The sequence below is a fragment of the Arvicanthis niloticus genome, chromosome 3 (assembly GCF_011762505.2).
Source record: "Arvicanthis niloticus isolate mArvNil1 chromosome 3, mArvNil1.pat.X, whole genome shotgun sequence".
NCBI lineage: Eukaryota > Metazoa > Chordata > Mammalia > Rodentia > Muridae > Arvicanthis > Arvicanthis niloticus.
Window position 1 is genome coordinate 103,842,291 of NC_047660.1, and position 16,448 is coordinate 103,858,738.

Here is a 16,448-nt window from a genome sequence, read left to right on the forward strand (position 1 = left end):
AAGCTAACTCATTGCTAAATTACAGCTGCATGGAGCTATAAGAATTTGAAAGGACAAACAAGCTCACAAACTGTGGTCTGCAGTACCACCTGCCATCTGTATTGCTTGGAATTTAAGAACAGCTGCTGCTAAGCATGGGCAGATTCAATTTGTGCAAACGCATTGCATAAAACACCATCAGACCCAAAGAACTGACTACAGATACACAGAAGATTCTGATGTTTTACACACAGTACAGCTGTACTGAGTGTATTCATTCATTCATTTTTCACAAGAATTTACTGAATGGCAAGTAGCCGGTGTTGTAAGGAATGTGTATGTATCACTGAATTGATGAAAGTCACTAGCCTCATGGAGATTATAGCCAGTGAGAAGTCAAAATAAACAGATGTCTGCACTAGGATGTGAGATGATAATTGCTATGGGAAAAGGAAGAAAGAGTAACTAGGAAAAGCCAAGAGAGGAATAAATTCTGGAAGTCTGTCAAGTGGTCAGTGAATGCCAGGTGAGCCTGTGAGAATGATTTGAAGAAGGTAAGGAATTTAACCTGGCAGTCATCTCCATCCATGCGTGAAGAGGAAAACCTCAACTACCCACAGTGCTTCAATTTAGAGGCTGCTACTCTTTGGGGTCATGTTTAGTTTTAATAGGAAAAGATAAATTACTATTTGGTTAGTCTCAGAGGACCTGACCTGATTTCCTTGAGATATGCCCAGGTTCTGAGAACTTCTCAGAGGTAGGGCCAACCAAACCTCTAAAGTTTATGCTAGATCTTTCCTTCCAGGATCACCCTCTGGAAGTGACACCAGAAAATATCTCAGGCACAGCTGACATATTTGCAACCTATGAGGAGACAAGGCCAAGTATGGATTCATTTGATGTAATCACTTACAAAAAACAAACAAACAAACAATACACTGGGCTGAAGGATTGCTCAGTGGTTAAGAGTATTATTGTTCTTCCAGAGTTTCAGAGTTGAATTCACAGCATCCACATAAGAGTGCCCACACCTTTTGCAAATCAAACTCAGAGAGATATGATGCCTCTGGCCTCCATAGGCGCACCCCCCCACACACACACACACACAAACACACACACACATGAGACATACACTCACACAGACATACACTTCTATATGATTAAAATGAAGGTAAATTGTTTTTTAAAAGTACTGTGTTGACCTTGACTAGAGGGATAGTTCAGTAGTTCAGAACTCTTGACGGCCCTGGATTCATTTTCCATTAGCAAGGTGAGACAGATAGCAGCCACCTGTAACTCCTTTGCCTGGGGACCTGGTGCCTTCTTCTTGCCTTTTTTGACACTGAAGACACATGGTACACAGACATGCATGCAGTTAAAACACTTATACATATAAAATATGAATAAATAAATTTCTTAAAAATAGTAGGTTGAAGAGATGTCTGTGCAGACTGCCGATTATAGCATTCATCACAATAACCATGCCGTTCTGAGTTTATCAAAATCAGGAAGAAAATAAATATGGATGATACTCAGCCTTTAAGAAGAGGAAATATATCATTAAAAACATGAGTAGGCTGAGATTATGCTACATTAACTAAGCCAGGCCACAGCAGGAAGAACACAGCATGACCTCATGAAGCTTGCGTGACCTTTATGAAAGTTGTGCTCATAGCCATAGAGTGAGATGAAAAGATGGAGAAGATGCCAGTCATAGAAGAGAGGGTCACCTTTTTTCTTGGGTCAATACAGTATTATAAATAAAGTCATTTTAAACAAAACAGAAAAACTAGAATATGAAAACTCAGTTGTTATGAGCAAGTTTTTGTCTCAGGCTTTTATATTCTAGATAATCCTTATTAAAAGAGAGGAAGCAGACACCTGTAAATAAGGAAAAACTTATTTACAGGTGTCTGCACTTGCATTGCACAGATAGAAACCAGGTGCTCTCAGGATACTGTAACTTTCCAGTTGCTACCTCTGCTTTTTGGCATATAATGCTCTGTAAACCAGACAGATGTTGGCATTTGCTGTGCCTAAAATGTGTTGAACCTGTAAATTCATGGTCATGTAGCTATATTTGTTTTTGTAACACCCAGTATCTTACTCACAGGGAAGAACTTTCCTGAGCCAGTACAAATAGGAGATGTGCTTGTGTAAGGAAACCTGTTGAAGGATGCTACCCAAGTTCCACATACAAGTAGGAAAGTCAGAGCTCTTTAGTGGGAAAAAGTGCTTTATTTGTGACAAAGGTGACATTCACTTTTTTAATCTCTAATCTTCTCACTCACAAAACTGTGTTTACAAGTAACTCTAAAATGCAGGACAAAAGCCAGGGTGTTATCAATGATGAATTTGGGCACTTTATAGCTTTCTTAAAGTCAATGCTCCATGCTTGCATCTTTCAACTACAGGACTCAAGTGGACCTGAACTTCTAACAGTAAACTGCAGTGCCCTCTAGGCTGAGTAGGTGCCTAATGAGTTGCTTGCATAAGCTCTGCTGCAGACTTTTCTCTTGCCTCTAGGAAGGGGGCTGGCCATCCATTTGTCCTCTGTGTTAGCCTGCAAAATTGCTTTTAGTTTTAATCTGAAAAAGTTGTGAAATCGTAAATTTGACATTTGAACTTTCCTCCTCCAATTCCTTTAAATGAATGATATTTCTACAAGAACAGAATTAGCGGAACAGAGTGCGCTGCTCACCTATGATCTCAGAACTCTGAAAGCTAAGTGGGACGTCACAAATTCAAGGCCATCCCAGGCTACAGAGCAAACCCCTGTCTCAAACAACAAACAAATGGCAGGAAGAGGGGGGAGAAAGGAAAAGGAGGGGGTAGGAAGAGGGAGAAAGAAGAAGCTGGAGGATGGAGAGGAGGACTAGCTTTTTAAAGAATTATTGTGGATCTGATTTGTTTTTGATTATTTATTCACCTACTTCTTTATATTTCAATGTGAAAGCACACCACTCAGGGAGAGGAAACGGGTTAGGCTTCTATGAGACTGCAAAGAGAGATGTCACAATGAGTCCTCTGCTCCCTAGGTTCAATGTGTAGAGTACTCCTCAGATACACTTATGAAAGGAAGCACCATTGAATATTTTAATATTAGACTGTGGAGCTATTTGCTGACATGATTTACAAAAGCTCAGATTTACACACACACACACACACACATACACACTTCCTCCTGAGGCTGCAAAAAAAAAAAAAAAAAAAAACTCGACTGTTTTCTCATTTTGAGAAATGAATTTTAAGTTCAAAGACTCCAGAGGGTTAACAGGATACAACAGTTGGAAAAGGGAGCTAGCTCTAGTGGGTTTCTTTTTCACCCTGAGCATTTACACACTCATCACCAGCTTTGAAGGGTTTCTTTCTAACATTCTTTTCTGTGTACACTAAGCACTGCAATCCCTTACACCTTTGGAAGACACAGAGACTTTGCTAGGCCCTACCTTTCTTGGCTGTCCATCTCAAATTTAGTGTGTGTGTACTCAATATTGATGATGAGTCTTAAATTGTGATCTAATCTTGGTCATTTTCATTTTAATGCCTCTCCCTTTAGAGGGTCAAAGACCATTTGACCATTTCTGTCCCGATGTACTTTCTCTATCTGCTAAGGGGCAGGGGCAGGGGCAGGGGCAGGGGCAGGGGCAGGGGCAGGGGCAGGGGCAGGGGCAGGGGCAGGGGCAGGGGCAGGGGCAGGGGCAGGGGCAGGGGCAGGGGCAGGGGCAGGGGCAGGGGCAGGGGCAGGTGTAATTGTGGTGTGCCTCGGTGGGAGGGGACTTTTATCACATCTTTCCATCTATCAATCTAAACCAGGAAACAAGATTAAAAACTAGATTGGGGTGGGGGGGGAGGGTGATGGAATCACGCTGCCCTAGTAGTAGAAGTACTCTGACTTCCAGCCCTCAATCTCAGAGCCAAAACCATGCCTGCTCAACATCCTCTCCGGCTTAATTTTGATGAGAGTGATAACCCTCTCAGGAGGGTCGAGATAAAAGTGAGTCTAATTACACGCTCATGGCAGAATTCGCCTGAGCCAGGTTTCCACCCTTCATCTGGGGTAAATTTCCCCTGCGAGGCACAGGAGACCCTTCTCTTTAAGCCAGCCTCCTGAGCCCCTCACTCCGCCCACGCCCAGGTCTCTGGGCTGGTTCAAGCTTCCCAGAGCCTTGGTTGATGCTGTCAGGCCATCAACAGATCACCTCCTGGGGGTTTCTAGGAGAGGGGCTGGGATGCGATGGGGTGGCAGAGGGGGTTGTGTTCGTAGTACTCCCAGGAAGTCCTGATGTCACGAGAGCAGCAAGGACATCGCAAGGAGGAGTCGAGTTACAGTAAGGATGGGCAGTGGCGCGCGCGGCCGGAGCACACGCTCCAGCCGCGGGAGATCGTAGCGGAGAAGGCAGGAGCCTGTACAGCTCTGCTCGCCCAGCCCGCCGGGGAGGAGGCACGCTCCGAGCTTCTGCTCCTCAAGCTGGAAACATTCTCATTGACCGTAGCATGCCACGGCTCTGCTCGGCGTGCTGGGTGCGAGCGGAGGCTGAAGACGCCACAGTGGGGGTTCAGCTGGTTGATTAATGAGAAAAATAATGTATTTTGGTGAGTGTTTACTCTGATGATGCAATTCGGGGGGGGGGGCGGGGGTTCCCGGAGGCTCTCCATCATGCAAGCAAACGCTTTTATTTTTACAAAAATCTTTAAGCTGCTAGAATATATTACACACCAAAGGAACCTCCAGTGGGCAACTGGCAGACCCGAGAGTGCGGCATTACAAGCTTTCTTTGTGCCACCTTTGAGGATGGTAATCAACTGTGCACGGATGTAAGCTGGAAAAGAAGAGAAGAGGGTGGGGTGGATAAACTTTGCTTTGACTTGTGGGCACGAAGTTGGTTTATTTAGCTAGGTGGAGGAGATGTGGTGAAGCGTGGGAAGTCATGGGCTAACTTAATGGAATGCGAGACAAAGTTCCCACTCGACTGATGTCCTGCGAGCTTAGTAAACATGAATGTCTTTTTTAGCATTGGGATTTTTCCTATTTTAGAGGCAGGGAAACAGTGTCGTTTGAGGAGTCTTTCCCAGCCTGGTGTTACTTCAGGCCAGGCGACGATAGCACCAAAATGCTTATTACTTTAAACCTTCCGAGGTCATGAGGCTGATAAATATGTGTGCGTGCGGTTTAGTTTGGGGCTGCGGAGGAGCGTTCCCTGAGGTTTTCAGCTGAGCTGCCTGCCTTTGCAGAAAGCGTGTAGAGGCTTAGATGTGGGCTCTGGGCTGAGCACTGTGAGCAGGCTGGGAGCTGAGTTGTACCTTCGCAGTGCAACGTTGCAGCTTACATCTGAGAAAAGGCAGAGACCCTCACTTCTGAGAAGAGACGAAGGAATTAGACGGAGGAGCCGTTCTTCCTTCCTGGAGTTATGCTTTCATTCTGTAAGTCCCAGCCGGTGTCATCATTTACCAGCATCTATCTGACATTAAAAGGTTTGTGGGAGCAACTGGAGTGGGACTGGGGGTACTATTGTATGCTGCAGACTGCAATGGGGGATTTGGGGATTTGCTTTAAATACGAAATCAACAGTGTTCCTTCAAGTTAAATTTAGATTTGTGTGGCTGTGTGCTATTAGTTTGTCGGGCATGCATTTTCCCTGTGTGTTATTTGCTTTGCTTTGTCTTTGGTTTTGGAGCCTTTTGAAACATTTGAGAAAGTGTTCAAGGAACCTGAGTTGTGAAACCTTAATGCCTTTAGTTATCTTGACAGCAGCTTTGATTGCCCTATAATTTGTGTCATTTTAGAAAAGAAATCCTAAAATAACCAGAATTGATTTAAAAGAAAGAATCCCCCATTCCACAGCCCAATTCAAGCAGAATGCAGACTTTAGTAGCACTTTTCCCGTGGGTAGTTAAAGGGACATGCTTATTTATTAGTAATGAATAGAACAGGATGCAGCATGTGTGCGATTGGTGAAAAACGGGGAAACTTATGAAGACAATGTCTTTCTAGCATAATTAAATTTCAGCTTCTATAATGAGCTTCAGGGAAATCGAAGAATATTATGATTTTAGTTTTAGTTTTGGGGGGTCTTGTAAAAATGCCTGGTGGGAATTTGAAGTAGAAGTAAGCAGAGAAGCAGGAGGTGTCTCAAAGTCCAGGTAAGAGGCTGCCCGTGCTGCGCTGAGCTGCATATGGCGACTGACTATGGTGAACTAACTGCACATGGTCATTGAGCTAGCTCGTGTTGTTAACTGTGTGCTAACCCAGTTGTCTTGTAACAGGGCAGCTCTACAGGCAATTAGTTTCTCATAAGCTTTTAATAGTATGAATTGAAATGTAATGTCCCACTTACTCCAGCTGAAACTACACTTTTGACAAGGCCAGGTTAAAGTTGCCCTCGAGGCTGGAAGCACAGCTCTGTCTTGCCATCAGTTCCAGCATCATTCCAGTGTGAGAAGTGTTTTTACATTCTTAGAGGAAGTAATGTGTATATCAAAAATGTTAGGCTTTGGCAACTACGCTATTCAGCCCCTCACTGAAGCTGCTAAGCATCAGAACCCTTGGAGCCAAACTGCCTCTTAGAAAATCACCTGGCACTAGAGCTAGGGCAAATCAATAACAACAACAACAATAATAATAACACATACATTGTACATACATATATAAAATGAGAATAACCTAGGCATCTTTCAATGCCATACCAGGCTAATGTGTGTGTGCCTGCACATACACATGTGTGTATGTTTATGTGTGCATAGATCTAAAATATTTCTATTTCAGATAGCTTTTTTAAAAACAGTGCTTTCAGAGCCAGGCAGTGGTGGCACTCACAACTTTAATCCCAGTACTTGAGGCAGAGGCAGGTGGATCTCTGAGGTGGAGGCCAGCCTAGTCTATTCAGAGTGAGTTTCAGAACAGCCAGGGCTACACGGAGAAACCCTGTCCTGAAGGAAAAATAGAAAAGAAAAGAAAAGAAAAGAAAAGAAAAGAAAAGAAAAGAAAACCAATGCTTTCAGTTGCAAAATTATTGATGCTTCATTATTTTCATCATTTTTGAGCTGTTAGTGATTTATCAACCCAGGACTAATAGGGGCAAAAGGACAACAGACTTTCATTCTTGGGCTTTTCTGGTGACTTGTGGCAATGGGATAAGCACTGTCCCCAGGAGGAGTCATAAGAACATGGTGAAGCCATGTGAAGAAGTGAATTGAGAGACCAGTGGGTTATTCCCTTCTCGCACACATAACCTGTTTTACAAGGTGTTACCCCGTTCAACTTCAGACTCCTTCCCTGATGAGGTTGACTGCATCTACCTGTTCTAATCTTCTTCCCCCTGGGGCACTGAGTAGCTGGAGTCACTTGAGTGTGTTTGCACACGGATGAGCTGAATGTATGTGATTTCCAGTTCTTAACACAAACCCTATCTGAATCTGTTCTCTCATACCTATGGTACTGATGGACTCTTTGAACGACTTAAGCCCCACTTTTGTGTCCTATTGAGATTTTAATGTGAGATTTTCAGTAATTGTTTCTTTGCACTTGCTATTTAGTGATTTGAGTTTGCCATTCAGTCACGGTGGGTGCGCATGTCACCCTATCGATTTTGCATTCTTTATCGTAGTTAAATGTGAGAAACACAAAGAAGAAAGGAAAGGGAAAATCCCACTCAGCGACAGACACAGTCAGTGGGATATGCTGTGGAAGCAGAGGGAAAATAGCAAAGACGATGAAATTAACCTTCATGCCCCTGTAAAGATTTTACAAAGTTAAAAATTACTTTTGCCACGGATTAATAGCCATTAATAATTTATTCACTACTGAAAGCCAGGCACCTAGGAGACTTCTCACCAGACCCAGGAAGAGAGGCTGTGGGTGGTTGTCAGTACAAACAGGCTGGCTGCCAGGTCGCAGTGGGGCTGAAGAGTGTGCTGGCATGAAGGACAGATTGTTTGCTTGAATGCATCACTGCAGTCACTCACTGGCCAGCAGAAGGTTGTACTAAGTCACTGTCTCAAGCTCTGGGCACCAGAAGTCTGGATCACTCCCTTCCCCATCTTTTTTTTTTTTTTTTTTTTTTTTTTTATTTTGGAAGGGTCTTCATTGACAGTGGACATACCAACCAAATGAATTGTCCTCAACTGGCCACAAAGGTGCCATGCTTTCTCTGTACATGTCAGGAGAGAAACAAGGAGCTTAACTGTGCTCAGGAATTTCTGTATGGCCTCACACCAGTGCTTCTGAACCTGAACCATCCAAATACGACAAAAAAAGGCCATCTAAAAGTGGTTGAGGCCTATTCCTTGATAATACTCCTAAAAAAGAAAATGATACACCTAAAAAAAAATAGGCAGAACTGAGAGGCAAATGTTAGCACTCACTGCAAATGTTACTATTAATAGTATAATAATTAAACCCAGAGAAAAGGGCAAGCACATTTTAGAAAGTGTGACTGAGCTGTTCAAGTTCAGCTTGATGTTAATTGTGGTTTGGCTGTGTCCTTTAAAATGACTAAGGCAAAAAAATAATAAAGAAAAAGGAAACATAATGGCGTGCCTGTCATATGCAAAACTGCTTCACAGGGAAGTTTTTAGTACAACAAACGTCTAAAGAGAAGGTCTCTTATCTCTTTCTTGTTAATGGATATACATGTTCCGCCTTGGAAGGGCTGCTTTCCCTGGGATATTTAAGAGGAGCTCACTTCAGTGTTTGCATCTCTGAGACAGTGTTGGAAAGGCAGTTGTGCAGTGAGGAGGAGATGAGCGGAAAGCAGCAGGCAGCACAAAGAAACAGGCCTCTCTTTCTGTGCACCCAACTCCTCATTTGCAGTAAAACATCCATTACGAGAAATGAGGTTTCTGTTTCCTCCAGACATATTTCTATAGCCCCCAAACTGATAAGGACAGAGAATAATTGAGGAAGTGGTACATCCAAGTTCCTCTATGTGGATGTTGAATTCATTCTTTCAAGTCTTACTACAAATGGATCACAATGGCATACCATGCAGCAATAGCAACTAGGAGTGGGGACTGTGACACGTATTGTCAGGAAGGGTCCTTTAAAGGAACCTGAATCTAAGGACCTTCAAACACATTCTCCCTAAAGCTGGTTTCCTCCGAATTCATTTGAAGTTTTCAGTTTACAAAGCCAAATTTGGTTATTGTAACAGTAATACAGATTCTTCAGTATAGCCTTAGAGTATGTGCTTTTCCCTCCTGCCTTTTTCTTTTTCTTAAAGGCCCTTCTCAGTGGCTATAATTATATGGAAATGAGATGAGTTTATTTAAGAGATAAATCCCCAAATTCATGAGATAATGAAGACTTACAAAGTTACCCTTTTGTGGGTGGCAAATTGTTCTGAAAAAAACAAATGAAAAATTTAAATTAGTGGTTTCTGACTTCCTTTTTAGAAGATGGGGCTGCAGCTGCTTGGTAGTGAGACCTCTTCCAATAAAAAAAGGCGCGTGTGTTTCTCTCTCTCTCTCTCTCTCTCTCTCTCTCTCTCTCTCTCTCTTTGTTTGTGTGTGTGTGTGTGTACAACATTGTAACCTTCCACAGTGTTTTGTTATATAGATATCGCAATATTATTCCTTATTCACAGCTTTTGTGTGCTACTTAATCTTTTTGCATCATTTGAACAATTACACTAAAGTGCTGATTAATATGGTAGATGTATTGTACATTTTTAGCTTAGCTGCTTTTTAACTTGAACAATTATTGGGTGCATTATAAGTTTTAAAAAATCAAATCATAAAGTTAATTCATAAGGCTTCCCCCATTTAAGAAACCAGAATCCTTGAATAAGCAGAAACTCACTTATTCCTTGACCTTGAGAAGGGGATGTTTCCATTACACTATGAAAAACATGACAGAAACCAGCAGAAGTCATAGTCCTTGTCTGTCTGTCTGTCTGTAAAGGAAATGATTATGTATCATTTCCCACAAAGATTAGCTTTGTAGCATAATTTTTTCAAATGATTGGTGGCATTAAGAGAAAACATCCCTTAAGAAATGGCTAGAAATATCAAAACTTAAAGTGGCTGAGATCATGTTTGAACCAAATTACTAGGGTTGGAAATAGCAAGATGTTTCTCTCTGTCACAACATTCAAATTGTTATGAGGCAGTTGGGAGTCAGCCAGCCTTCCTTGTATGTGAACTCCAGGATGGCATACCCTTTAATCCAAAAATATTTCCATGAAAAGTACCCTGTATAAAGTCTCCAATGCATCTGTAGCATTGGAAACTCATGCAGTAAGCTCCTTCTCCTATCCCACCTCTCAGTTTCTTCCGTAACCCACCCACAATATCGTATTCCTGTAATGTAAGAGAGAGAAGAAAAATAACACAGCCAAACTCAGAAAAGGAATCAATCAGCAGAATTATCACATAGTATCACTAATGACAGCAAAGGGTGTACTCTGGGCTCCAAAGCGTTGTACCAGCTACAGGACCCATGGTGAGAAGATGTAGGCGGTTTGGTGGGGTAAGAACTCTGGGTTGATTAATCTGGATTGAGCAAGCACTTGAGGGTGAAGAGAAAGGCTAGCCTTTGCCATAACTCCTAGCTCAATGACAGCATTTCTGTGAAGGTTTGGATTTTGTGTAGAAAAGAGTCCTTTTTGCTTCCAAAATATAAAGTGCTATTATTTATCTTATTCATTCTTAGATTTATTTTCTTTTAATTTTTGTGCATTTGGGAGGGGAAGAGACAGATCTGAGAATGCAGGCATCTGATTTCTTGACAATGGAGTAACTGGTAAATTGTAAGCCCCTTGACATAGGGGTTGAGAACCAAAGTCAGGGCCTCAGAAATGTGACAAGCACTCTTAACCCCTGATTCATCTCTTTAACCATTTTTTATTTAATTGCATTTTTGGTTATTTTTTTGGGGGGGGTTTCTATGATTCCATTATTTTCCCCATTCCTGTTCTTTTTGTTGACCCCTCCCAGAGTCCCTCTACTGTTCTCATTCACACTCATGACATCTTTTACTTGTCATTGTGTGCGTGCTTTTTATATTTTACCATCAATGTACAGACTAGTCCTTTGATATTAGACTATAAATTAAATATAGTAGAATTACATGTCCTTTGTGTTTGTGTTGCTTTCATTGTCTCAAGACCCTGAAATGGGAACAAAAGGGAGAGAACTCTGTAGAATATTAAGATTTAAAATCAAACATCTCTGAAGAGAACATAAAATCACCATATAAGATGATCAGATTAGAATTCACTATGAGTTACATAGTGTAGTGCTGGTCCTCCACCTGACTGCAAGGGTATTCTGTCACTGGGACATGGGCAGAGAAAGTGCTTATAACCCAGTAACTCAGAGTGCCAGGAAGGTCACCGGGTCTGAAGCTATTGTTTTGTTAAGAGAAAAAGAAGCATGAATTTTGACAAGATTTTGCGATACTTTTGCAGAATTTTTCTTCACCTGTAATTTTGTTTTTAATATTCATGCATTTTGATGAGGGAAAAAGGTACTCCTAGCAGATTTCTCTGAGGATAAAAACAAGGTAATGAATGTAAATGCCCTTTGATAAACATGATCTCTCACATTTGTATAGCAATTTGCTTTTCAAAAACATTATGCTGTTTTTATCATTAAAATGACCCACTTTAGGAGGCAAACAAAATGTAATTATGCCTTTTTGTTTGCTTTTTAGATGAGGAGTGTGAGTCTCTAACGATTGACACTTTCTTCTCAAGGTCATACTGCTAGTTAATAGCAAGGCTCAAAACTTAATTCAGACCTTCTGAGATGTACTCAGTGTTCTTCAGAGCAGAGTATGGGATGTTGCTGATTATTACAAAGTTATTTGTAATATTTCTAGAAAAAAGTATTTTTGCTAACAATGAATATTTTTACTAACAGCCAAGAAATGAAGAAATGGTTGGACAGGAGAAGAGTCTTGCTCTGACTTTAGAATTAAAGTCAATAGAAGAGTATGAATATAATTCATAATTTTATGTTCTGCTTTGCCATTTATAGAAAAATTAATCACCAAAAATCAATACCGCCTAAAGGCATGAGAAGGTATAATAGGATTGATGTGTATGCCTCACCCAAATTTGTATGCTGAAGCCCTGATCTCAATATGATTGCATGAGGAAGTAGAGACTTTGAGTCTGGATGAGATCATGGGGATAGAGCCACTATGATGGGGAAAAATATAAGAGGACAACACTGGCCATCCTCTCTATTCTTCCATTCTTTCCCACCCAAGTCTGAGGTGCTTCTTTCCTTCCTTTCTTTTTGATTCTTTACTCATAAAGTTTAGTTTGTGTTGCTGTTGCTGAGCTAGTCTTGGGAGCGTGGCTTGTTATCTTGTGTGTGTGTCTGTGTGCGTGCATGTGTGTTAAGCATACCAGAGGTCTCATCATTAAAAGAAATCAACTTTCTCTTTCCTAGAAGCTATCAGATTGTCAGTAGCTTCTCAGATCATGATAGAAATGCGTGTCCACCTTATCCCTGCTGTGCAGGGACTTTGCCTAGCTGGAGATAGGGATCACCCCCTAAGGCCTTTTAAAGCCGATGACAGGTCCCATCTTGGCTCTCTTGTTTTCAGGTAATGTCCTATTAACTGCTGGGAAGCATTTCATTTGCTGTGAATAATATGGAAGGCACTAATTCCTGCCATGATTAATGTCCCAGAGAGGGCAAACTGTGATTTAGAAGTCTATGGGGGCATTTTAGGATTCAGTCCTAAGGAAAATTTATCAAGTTAAAAGATATATTAGAAGGTAGGTTGCTTTACAATTGTTATTTTCCATTATTAAAAAAGTTATTCATGGTCCTAAATACTGATCTTTAAATGAACTTTTTGTTTGTAATGGAGTCAGATTTCTCCTTCTTTTAAAAGTCCCCAATAAAGAAAGGCAATTCATGGGAAAGTTCAAGATGTGGGCCTCTTGGGTCATTTGCTTCCTTAAGGAGATTTTTAAAATGTCCAGAACCAGACTTCCAAATGAAGACTGTTATTTCCAATATTGGATTGATTTCTAGACGAGGCCATGATTGAGTCTGAATAACTGGTCACATTTAATAATATACAAGAGGCATTATAACTTCTCTCTTTGGTTCTCTTTTCCACAAGTTCTAAGAACTTGAAATAAGACAGTTTGTCCCATCAGGTGTATAGGTAAGTTATGGTGGGTCAGGAACTTATGTCCAATATAGCTTTCCAGTCACCATTGTCAAGGTACTCAGCAACTCACAGGTTAGCATCATTCTTTGTCCCGGCATCAGCATCTCTCACCCATTGCTCTGGCAGCCACCATGCTTCTTCAGCATCCTGAAGGAAAAAAAACCACAAACATGCCCTATTACCCATATTTAATACCTTATCTGGATCATGCCTTATGCCAACCTTCCCTTTCACCTGTACATAAGTATGCCTAGTTGTAGAGTGCCATAGACACTCAGCAGACAGTTCCTTGGTATCCAAATTTTTTAAAAAAAGATTAAAATAAATAAATAAATAAAAAGAACATGATTTAAATAAATTTGTGGTGTACAGAGGTATATCTCCTCATTTTTTATTTTATAAAGACATAAAAAAGGAGGAGAGGCAGAGTGCCTTTGAGGGTGCTTGGCAAGAATCTGACATGGGCCAAAGACAAGGAAGTAGGCTTCAGGCAGAAATCTGACATTAGGCTAGAACAAAAAAGTAATTTCAGGTAGGAATCTAAATCTTAGGCTAGAACAAAGAAGTAATATCAGGCAGGAATCTAAATATTAGGCTAGAACAAAGAAGTGGGCTTCAGACATGAAAATGCCCTGAACTAGGACAAGGAAGTAGGCTCAGATACTTTAGACATCGTAATATGCCCTTAGAAACAGTGATCACAGGAGTGTTCTGGGTTTAATGCCTTGCTTTTTCTTTGACTATTTGTGTTTATTGTCTTGCTTCTTCCTTGACTATTTGCATCTATTGTATTGATAGACCCTCAATCTAGAACTGACCTTAATACATGCATGTAATTAAAATGGTATAACAGCATAAAGGAGGAGAGGGGATGAGATAGGGGATTCTAGTGAGGGGAAATGGGAAAAGGGGATGGCATCTGTATTGTAAATAAATAAAAGATCCAATAAAATATTTTTTTAAAAAAAGGGAGATTTTTGGTCTTCCTTTGTGAAGCTCCTGGAAGCTGACACATGATGGGCCCAGCTCACAGGTTCTCAGGAAGAGGAATTTGATGAGATCTCATTGGTACTAGATATTGAGAACAGAGGTGCAGTCAGGGGTGACTCTGGCACATGGCCAGCATCATTTCGGAGACGATCAGGGGATGTAAATCCTGAATATATATATGCAAGACTCCACCAGATGTATTCGAAATGGTAGAAGTAGCAGAAAAACCCAACTCCATGGTTACAAATCAAAACACCTGCCTTTTCTCACAAAAACCTTCAGTGGATTCCACGGGAGAGCCAGAAATGAGTACCTCAGATGGGTAAATTTAGTCATCTAATAAAGGGTCTCCAGAGGACTTAGGAGTTTCCAGTTTGTACCAGATTATCCAGGCAGCAGATGGCATGGTCAGGGCCCCAAGAAGAACCTCAGAACTCATGGTTCCTCTCAGAGTATGATGTGTGGACCTATTTACACGTTCTGTAGCACCCACCTTTGGATCTTTGAATGAAAGTTTCCTAATGATAAGAACTCTTTCCTTCTACTTGGGACCTCTTATAGAACCCTGTATTATATTAGCTGATGGCGTGGCTCTGGAAAGAATATTAGAACAACATTTCTCATAGTCGAGTATGCAAAACTCATGAAGACCATGTTAAATTACTGATCTATTCATGCCATCTGTCCTCACCCCTCCCCCAGGGGTAGGGTTTTTCCTCTTGCACAATCTCTTGTGAGACAGATACTTCTCACTTACCCATTGTACTTCGAGTAGTCGGGATTTAAAACTATCATGTTGCTGAATTCCTACTTTTGGATTCCAGTTCTGATTGTCGTTCATCTTCCAAATTAAATTCTGCAAGATTTTGAGTGGTTTCTGTTGAGTTCACAGAGTTAACAACTGTGATGAGTCACTTTAGTCATCAACTTGAAACAATTGAAAATCACCTGGGAAGAGAGTCTCAGTCAGGGATTGTCTGCAATGAGATGGCCTGTGGGTGTGACTGTAGGAGGTTACCTTAAGTTAACCAAGGTGGAAAAACCTAGCCCACTGTGGGCCAACACAATTCCCTAGACATAAGTTCTGAACTGTGCAAAAGTGAAAAGTCAAATTAAGCTGAGCACAAGCAAGAAGACAAAGGAACATGCATGCTTTTATTTCTCTCTGTTCTTGATTGTGGGTGTCATATGACTACATACTTAAGTTTCTGCCTTGACTTCTCTAACAACAATCAATTGTTATGTAGAATAGTAAGTTGAAATAAACTCCTTTATCTCTTAAGTTGCTTTTTGCTGGAGTATTTTATCATAGCAACAAAAAGGAGACTATAAAAACAACTAACTATTTAGCTTGAGATTTTAGAATCTCAGGACTTGAAAGTTTTGGTGCCAAAATTGTAAATGTCTCATGCATATGGGGATGAATTGACCAATCAATGGAGTTTTTACTTGACTTTTATTGCTGAAAAGCAACAAGAAGTCAGGCAACTAGGTCAATTTCATCAAGCCTCAGATTCCCTATTTGTGGATCACACATGAGAAATAATTCTCTGAGTTCTTGCACAGCTAGGCTCAGAGGACATAAAGGAAGAGTGGGCAGAAAAAATGTAAGAGCTGACAGATGCGGAAGAGAGTTGTAAAATGCAGAATTCCGGACCTGCCATGGTTGTTACACACATCAACTCAGAGAACCTGCGGTTTCCTGAGATCAAGTCAGCCAAATTTCTCATATTAATGGGGGAAGATCTCACAAATCCATACCTTTGGTAGGGATTTATTGCAATTGATGGAGCTGAGGGACAGAGAGTCATTTTCCTTTGGGGTGTAGTTTCTGGTAGGTTGCCCATGCTTCAGTACATGGTTTCACGCCCATAAGAAGGACTAATTGTACTGGGGAAGTATAATTAATAGGGCACAAATATTTGAATGTGATAGGATGGAGGACTCTAGGAGGCATTGTAGGGAGGTGGTGATGGATGAATATGACCAAAAAAAAAAAAAAACCATTATATAACATTTTCAAAGAATACTTAAAAATATTATTTAAAAAAAGAAACTTTCAGTAATCATAAGGATTAAATTAAACAGCATATGGAAAACATTAAAACATCACTATCATGACATAGACAGTCACTAAGTGTTGGCAGGAACCCTGATCACTTACTCATAAACATTACTCAGCACTGCTTTCTTGGACTGCTAAGAAACTCTGTAAAACAATGCAGGCAGCCACCTATCTTCTTTACCACATCATCTACGTATAAACAAGGCTGCTTATAAATAATCTACTGACCACAGAATGATGTACAAGGTTGTGTGATTAAGTTCTTCTTCCAGAGTATGT

At 40.9% G+C, this 16,448-nt stretch overlaps 1 protein-coding gene across 5 annotated transcripts in view; it reads left to right on the plus strand.

Annotated features, from left to right (window-relative positions):
- Znf385d (zinc finger protein 385D) overlaps positions 1-16,448 on the plus strand; it is an 885,608-nt gene that overhangs the window by 545,869 nt on the left and 323,291 nt on the right. The window contains exon 1 of one of the 5 annotated variants that reach the window (XM_034499193.2): positions 4,173-4,575. The exons of 2 other annotated variants lie outside the window; for them this stretch is intronic. In XM_034499193.2, the coding sequence (XP_034355084.1) occupies positions 4,554-4,575 (22 nt within the window). In that variant the 5' untranslated portion in view covers positions 4,173-4,553. Of the gene's footprint in view, positions 1-4,172; positions 4,576-4,876; positions 5,455-16,448 lie in introns of those variants that run through there. 2 more of the 5 variants (XM_076931610.1, XM_076931611.1) reach the window with 2 other exon arrangements.